The sequence below is a fragment of the Pygoscelis adeliae genome, unplaced genomic scaffold (assembly GCF_000699105.1).
Source record: "Pygoscelis adeliae isolate BGI_AS28 unplaced genomic scaffold, ASM69910v1 Scaffold532, whole genome shotgun sequence".
Classification (NCBI taxonomy): Eukaryota; Metazoa; Chordata; class Aves; order Sphenisciformes; family Spheniscidae; genus Pygoscelis; species Pygoscelis adeliae.
This window is the reverse complement of record NW_008824245.1, coordinates 47,789-55,940: the sequence shown is the minus strand read 5'-3', so window position 1 is coordinate 55,940 and position 8,152 is coordinate 47,789. Positions and strand designations below refer to the sequence as shown.

Below are 8,152 nucleotides of genomic sequence, written 5' to 3'. Positions count from 1 at the left end.
CAGGCCCCCAGATGAAGCTGACTTACTGGCTGGAGTGGCTGGAATTCTTTTGTGCTGTTCTTCAGGTGCTCTCCGGCTGACCTGTGATCCTTCTCCAGGCTCTGGGCATTTATTGCTGGCACTGGCATTAAACTGGTAGGCGTGGGATGGATTGAGGTTCCCCTCCCCCGGCAGCTTTAGTTTAGGGTTTCGTTTTGGAAAGGATTGTTCTGTTTGGTGTGTAATAAAGGGATGGTGCCAACTTGATTTATTTATTTTTAAAAGAAGATTATCTGAAATATCCACACAACTAGGATTGCTCTTCCATCTGCTTTTTCTGCTGACTTTGAAGCCTCTTAGAAGGAAGTCTGGCACAGTTTGCAGGATTTTTGAAGCATGGCTATCTGAAACACTTGCATGAAACTTTGTGCAAATTATTAAACGGCACTGCTTTTTGTAGAGGATTTCTGTCCCAAGCTGTCATGATTTTGGGATCAACTCTCCTTGGAGCCTGACTTTTCTGGAGAGAGGCAGATGATGTGAATATGAGAGCATACCTTGCAGAGTGCCATTTCTGCCTGTTTCAGGTGGGGAGTCACGTTGTGTTCACCTGACAGCTAGCTCAAAGCATAGCAATTCCTGTTTCTAATGTTCTGGAAAAGCAAATGTGAGGTTCAATGAATTCCTCTGGTTTTCAAGTTTACTTTTAACCGTGCTACTGAAGCAGTCCACATTTTCTTAATTCTTCTACCTAGATAATTGTAGGGTGAGAAAAGAAAAAAAAAAAAAGTGAAAGTATGAGACCATTATGAAGCCTTTAGGTACAGTACAAGGTTTACAGATCTCTTTCTTCTCCCAGAGGATGCCAGCCCCCATCAGACTGCGGGAGTTGATCCGGACCATCCGGACAGCAAGAACCCAGGCAGAAGAGCGTGAGATGATCCAAAAGGAATGTGCTGCTATCCGGTCATCTTTCCGAGAGGAAGATAACACATACCGATGCAGAAATGTGGCAAAGCTGCTGTATATGCACATGCTGGGATACCCTGCACATTTTGGACAGGTACGTCAGAGTTCAGTGCTTGCTGTGCTATGTGCATATGCCAGCCTGCTTTGTGTGTTTTGGGCACGTTGACTTGTTCAGAGCATTCCTAGCTGCACTTTCGCTGTCTGCTCTTTGGGATGTTTTGCGGTCCGTCTTCACATATGTTCTGAACCTACATTAGTTAGTTTTGACTTTGTTAGTGAGATCTGCTGTTAGGAGACTTACATATTTTGTTATGAAACTCCGGGTTAGTCTGCTTCTGCCAGACTGTCTGCTCCTTGCCACCCATGTTTCTGCAGAGCAGTAGTTCTTAAACCATAGTCCAGTACATATGGATATTTCTAGATGGGTTCAAAACAGCACTTTGGAGTTCTGTGTCTGATGGAAAATAACCAATGCTTCAAAGGAGGTTCTATACCTTTTTCCTTCTAAAGCAATCTATTCTGGGCAGATAAGAGCTGGTCTGTTCCCAGCAATAAGAAATTGGTGTTCCTTATCCCCATCTTAGTGAGGTGACTTGGAGAATGCTCGTATGAGTTTTCCATCTCTTGGCTTCTTTTTGACACGCTTTTTTTGACACAGGTAGATTATGGAAAAGGGAGACAGGAAGATGGGAGTTCTTGATCTACAAGATGTCCTTCAAGTTGAACTTTGCTTAGTCTTTGGGGCATAGTCTGTTTTGCTTAGAAGTCAGTAAGTGTCCTGTTAGTAGTAATCTAATCTAGGCCTTCCATAAAGCTAAATAAAAAGTCAAATTGTTGTATCCCTTAAAGTAGCTTCATCTCTTGGGTGTCTATCCATTCATGATTGGATTTAGCAATCCTGACGTGTTTCACTGAAACAGTAAACTCAAACCACTGAAATCAAATTCCAAATTGTCTTAAGTGTTAGGGAGTGAGTCTGGGCTGTGCAATTGCATATGAAGTGCATCATCTTACTTCTACATCATTGGATTCTTTTCTCACAGAATAACGAGTTGTTGCGTAAGAGCAAGTGAATTTGTGTATTATCCTGTTCTTAACACTTCACATAGCCAGGCTCCCTGGTCCAAGAGAAACTTTCTGTCACAAAAATTAAGGCTAAGTATCGAAGAGCTGCAAGAAGAATTAAAAGTGTTACAGATAAGTGTCATCTAGAATTTCTACATTTGACCTATGTTAGGAACATGTTTAAATTTTATTGGGATTATTTTATTTTGTTACTCAAGTATTTAATTCCATATAGGGAAGATTAGACCAGATATCTAATAATTTTTCAGTTTCTGCTTTGGTCAGTAATGGTAAATTACCTCTTCACTCTCAGTGGAAGAAGGATAAAACAGATTATTCAATATCTATTATTGCCAGGGTTGCTACATCTCAAACAGAAGCATCTATGCTGACTGTTTCGGGAACAGAGTACTTCATTTGATGGCGTTGGTTCTCATGTAGTTTATCAGCTACACTTTCAGGAAGGTATAGGGCCCAAGGCTGAGAAGGGATTTTAACAAGTATTCTCCAAGTGAGTAAGTTGCAGACCTTTGCATGTCCTCAATGCTTGTAACTGGAAGGAATCTTTCAAAGTGCTAATGTTGTGTAGGTGGAGTATAGTTTGTGTGAGTTGGGGACCTGTTGAAGACACATGCTGTTCCAGCAGTGGAGTCTTGTAGATAGACAGTCCAACATTGTAGACAGGCAGTTTCTGAGAGTGACAGGATAAATACGCAGGAAATAGGTATTGGTGAAAAACAGAAGAGAGCCATAGGCTGTGTTAGACAGTCTCTCTTAAAGATGTAAGCAGACATCTGACTTCAGCTAACAGTGTGGATGGGGTAACCAGTAATAAAAGAGAATTTAGAGAAGATGTTAGAAGTAGTGGATGGTTGATCTACTTCTTTCCAAGCCAGGGATCCTCAACTTTGACCCAGGATATCTTGTACAGAAATATGAGCATGAGCACCATATTTAGCCAGTGCATGCTGAGATGCGCTGGATGGCAAGCTGTCTCTTGAGCATGTGCAAAGGCCATTTGTGCAAGTTTATAAGGTGGCAGGTAGCCTGGGCAGATGGTTAAATAACTTTATTATTATTATTATTGTCATTATTTCTACTTGCAAAAAAAATCCAGTTGGAAGAGTGACTATGTCAGTAAAAACTTGGGTAAGTTGTTGTCTGGCTATATGCCTGTATCATATCCAGCTTTACTGATGTATCTGTTACAGTACTGATGTAGCAGATTTTATTTGTTCCTTTGAATGAAATAGATATAATGGTATAAAGATCTCTTCCACTAATTAGACCTAATAAGAGCTTCAGCTGATCATGTTTCTCGAATTGCTGTGCATGAAGCTAGTTTGCATGTATTTGTATACAAGTGAAACAAGAACTCATCAGCCTTTCACGGGGTAAATTTCAATAATATCTTTCAAATTCAAAAGTACTAAAATATATCTTACAGTATCTGTTGCAGTCATTAGTTTTCTTCTGCTTTTTCTTAGTTGTTTGTCTTCTGCCTTTGGCTCTTACAGTGTAGCTTAGATGTCATCAATTCTACATTGCATTTTTGCACAGGGTTGTATAAGAAAGCATCTTGTAAACCTGTGGAAGAAAGTTGGTTCAGAGGTACCTTATTCTCTTACAGAAAGCACTGGGAAGATAAGAGGTCAATATCTAGTGTTCTGTACCTTATCCCTGGTTGATCTTGCACATTTGTGCAAGTTCAGTTATCCTTGTGGATGACTGATCTCATTGTTCAGAGGTGTTTCTTTATTCTAGATTTTCAGCCCCTCTAAATCTAGCAAACTGAACTCACTTTCTTTCAAGCTTTTTCTTATCAGTTTGTCACCCTGCACTAGCTGGGTGTTCATATGTGACAACTTCTTGCATAGTTGAGTTGTATGTTCTGATGCCATGCAGTTGTGAGAACTTGTCAGTGGCTAGGCCATAGCACTTATTTTCTCTGGCACATCAACTTTAATTTTCTTATCAGTATCCTGTACATCTTCACCCTCCTGACGTGTGTGTGCTTCTTGCATCTCACCTGTGTCTGTTGCCCTGTTCAAGCTTCCCTATAGCTAGGGACCATGAAAAACTTTTCATGATGCCCTGTATTTTTGCCTGTGCATGCCCCCTTTACTTCCTTTAAAATTGATCTGTTTGAAAGCTTTGTCTGATCCCTCCTTAAACCCGTTGTGTATGCTTACTTGCTGCCCTAGCTAATTTGTAAAGACTTACAGGATGTGTTTGTGAGGGGTAGGTCTCTTGCCTGTTTTGAGAAGCCATTTCTGCTACTTCCTGTCTGGAAAGTAGAGATTGATTGTACTTGATTAATTATCTGTTAGAGAAAAATATTTTAGTGCATAGTAATGTCAGAATATCTCTGTGGTTGATGTCTCTTTTCACAGTAAGAAAGTGTTAAGTTTAAAAATGGGTTAGCAATTAAATTCTTAATCAGCTGAGTGCTGGTGGCAGTGATGCATGTTATCTTCAGGATCTCCTTTATGCTATTGAACACAGTTGACCTTTCTACATGGTGAAAGGGAAGCTTGTAGTGGCTACAATGCATATGATTTTAGTCAAACTTCGGGTGTTCAAATAGAGATTACAGAGCAGCACAAAAACTTAACTATCTCTGACTGTATCTAAGGTTTACCTAGCTAGCAAGTTAGTTACAGATCGTAAAAAAAAAAAAAAATGGTTTTGACAACTTACAGAGCATTGATCCTCTCTCTGGTAGGTAGATGAACCCATTTAAGCCTGGTCCAGAAGTTTCCAGTGCATATCAAACATGACATGTGATCTAAATTTCCAGACCTTTACTGTTTTGTTTTTAATCATGGATCTCTTGTCTCTATAAATATGTTATCTTTTACTTTTGTGATCTGACATAAACACGTCTGGTATATTTGAGGTCATGGAAGGCCAACAGTGTCTGGCTACTTCAAGATGCAGGAGCTGCTAATGACTTTTCTGCTGGCTGGCTGGGAGCTTTGGGCAGGTCACTTAACCTTTCTTTGTTTTCCACATCACCAAAATGGGAATAAAATATACTTTTAAAAATGCATTCTGAGAGACCTAAATGAGTAAACATCAAAATTCAAACTGTTTCTCCTCTAGCTAAGAAGTAGTTTAAGCTAATTCTGTCTTTTTTTTTTTCTTTTTTTCCTTTTTTTTTTTTTTTCCAGTTGGAGTGCCTCAAGCTCATTGCCTCTCAGAAATTCACAGACAAGCGCATTGGGTATTTAGGTGCCATGTTGCTGCTGGATGAGAGACAGGATGTCCATCTTCTTATGACCAATTGCATCAAGAAGTAAGGGTACCACCTCTCTCTCCATCAACACATGCTTTGAGGTTTCAGGATCTGAAAGTACCCTCCTGACAGTGATATTTTGAGTACTTTAGGTTTTTTCCCTTGTGTTAGAAAACTGGTATCTTCAATTTGTTGTATGCTGTCGACCGTACAAGACTGTTCTAGTATTGTACTGTATTGGATGATCCTGTCTAGCTTTCTTAGAGGGAAGAGAATATAAGATTGCATTGGTCCTGAAGAGGTGTATGTGGCAAACAGCACTTCATATAACTACCGTTACGGGATGGTAGTACGTGTTTCTGGAGGTCATGTTAAGATAAATAAAATCAGGAAGATGAAATGACCACAGTAAGCTGCTCAGCCAGTTCAGAAGACCTTTAATTGTTGTGAAGAACACTCTTCCATTTCTGTAAATTAGTTATCTTCCAGCTTGCAGTGGGAAAGAGCCAGATGAGCAGTAATGCAGCATCAATAAAAGTCCATGCACCTTTTAAATATGATTGAATCAGGATGTTTTTATAATACTGTTAAAACTTTGTAGGCTGTACTGGCCATCATATGTCACAGTCATATCTATTGCTGCAGCCATGTTGTCCTATGTTTGTTTACTTCTGCTGACAAGCTCTGAAGAGTTGCCTGACTTCAAGGATCAAGGCTGTGTATCCTGCTTTCTTTTTAAGGTTGGCCTAACGGTCATGATGAATGGTTTTCCTTGGAAGCAAGGCAGCAACATGGGATGTGCTGTCTGCTTGGCATCTTGCTGAAATCAGACAAGAGGGAATGGGAAATAATCTTTTTATTTTTACTTTTTTTTCCTCTCAGCAAAATGCTATTAAACTGGGACCATTTTACATTATCGTTTAGTAGATGATTAGTGCATTTCCAATAACACTCCTTTTCAAGATGGATGGGAGCAGGAGTGGAACAACTGGGGTCTAGTTGATTTATCCAAATGCCTGCTTGGTTGTGTGTGGTGTGTCTGTTTTTATTATTATTTACTTCTGGAACATAAGCCTCCCAGATATTAGCAAGTAAAGTATTGATCTTCAGTTAGACTGTGGCCTCAAAGTACTTGGAAACAAACTCGGCAAAACTGCAGGCCTGAGGATCTGCTAACTTTGGACCTAGTGTCCAGGAGAGAAGAGACATTTGGCTAAAGATTTTTCATTGAAATGTCATACCTATGAGGTTCCTCCATTAGAACCAGACTGCTAGGTTAACACCTCTTTTGATTGTTTATGCTAAAATGAATTTGTGTGGTAAGGGTGTAGTGAGTTTGAACTGAAAATGGGTCAGACTGAAGCTGAACAAAACTGATGGATGGCTTCCCATCACCTCAGTGGGTTGTTTATTGCTTTCTGCTTTGGCTTCTGTATCTACCACTTTGTCTTGCTTTTATCTAGACATTAAGGTATTTGATTTATGGCATTGTCTTTCATTATTTTATAGCAAGACCTAGATCTTTGATACAAAAAAAGTGGGCACCCTTGTGAAGCACATACTTGCTATACACACAGCTTTATATAGCTGCCAAAAATTTGTTAAAGGAAGGAGACAAAAAACCAACTCATTTAGTGGCATGTGCTGTCTGTTCCTTCATCTGCATGTTGCCGTAGCTGCTTGATGTTACAACCAGAACACTGTCTCTTGCTTTTCTGTGTGTTGTGCGCATTACATACCACTAGTTTCCCCTGCTCTCCCATCATGCAATCCCCAGCTCTCCTCGCTTCCCAAACCAGGAACAGTATTTTTTACTTTCTTCAACATTGAATCCTGGATACTGTGGTGACATGAGTAACAAATAGTCTGATGGAAAAGTAGTGTAGAAATCCGTTTTAAAGGCTGATGGGATTGCCATGTGAAAGCTATGTCATTGTCTTGTACTTAGTGTGACATAGGGAGCTGGCCTCACTAATAGCATCTACTGTTAGGAGGTTTAACTTCTTGACCGCTTTTCGCAACTTCCTGGGGCATATGAATAGTTAGGATTGCTAAACAAAATTCCTGTATGGATTATTTTCAAGGTGTGTGAGTGGTGGGGTTTGTGGTTTTCACTCAGGATAGAAGATATTTTTACATTGATTTTTATATACTGTTTGGTTTTTAAGTGCAGAAGCTAAAGCCTATCCTAGAACATGTTTAAACTGGGACAGCCTAGAGTCACTGCAGGACTGTACTTCATATTAGGTTCTTTTCTGCATGCAAGTTCCAAAATACAACATTTTGTCTTTACTTTAGAAGTTTAATGGAATTCTGTGTGGTCTTCCTTCTTCTCAGCTCGATCCCTGGATACCCACCTGATAGTTTTAACCAAGTGTTTTATCTTCATAATTGAGGATTCTAAGTAGAAGTAGTAGCAAACCCTGTGGTACATGCACTCAAAGCTGCTATTGCTCCTATGTCATGCTCCCAAATAGCTGAGAATCTGCAGAGTTCTTCTGGGCCATGTGTGCAGCTGGTTAGATGACTGTAGATATAGATGCCTTTTCTTGTGTGTTCAGGTTCTCTGTGAGCATGCTGATTGTCTTTTTTTGTTCTCCTTTACAGTGACCTTAATCACAGCACGCAATATGTGCAGGGGCTGGCACTCTGCACTCTTGGCTGCATGGGCTCCTCAGAAATGTGCAGAGACCTTGCAGGAGAGGTGGAAAAGCTCCTCAAAACTTCCAACTCCTATCTTAGGAAGAAGGTACTTCAGGGAACTTTTGAATACTTTGTTATGGATTAAAACTCAAGGTTGATTGGATACCTTGCTAATATCTGGAATACTAGATGGCTTGGATCACACTGGCTGAGTATTTTCCCAGTGTGCAAGACAGAGGTCAAAACTCTGTCTATCTA

At 40.0% G+C, this 8,152-nt stretch overlaps 1 protein-coding gene across 3 annotated transcripts in view; it reads left to right on the top strand.

The window, feature by feature from the left end:
• Positions 1–838: 838 nt before the first annotated feature.
• The window catches only part of AP1G1 (adaptor-related protein complex 1, gamma 1 subunit), a 36,909-nt gene continuing 29,595 nt past the window's right edge, over positions 839–8,152 (top strand). For 2 of the 3 annotated variants that reach the window (XR_664075.1, XM_009335249.1), the window contains exons 1-3: positions 841–1,042; positions 5,187–5,311; positions 7,859–8,000. Coding sequence is in view for 2 of the 3 variants with exons in the window: in XM_009335249.1 (XP_009333524.1) it covers positions 842–1,042; positions 5,187–5,311; positions 7,859–8,000 (468 nt within the window). In the remaining variant the exon portion in view is untranslated. Of the gene's footprint in view, positions 1,043–5,186; positions 5,312–7,858; positions 8,001–8,152 lie in introns of all 3 variants that reach the window. The other variant, XM_009335247.1, reaches the window with a different exon arrangement.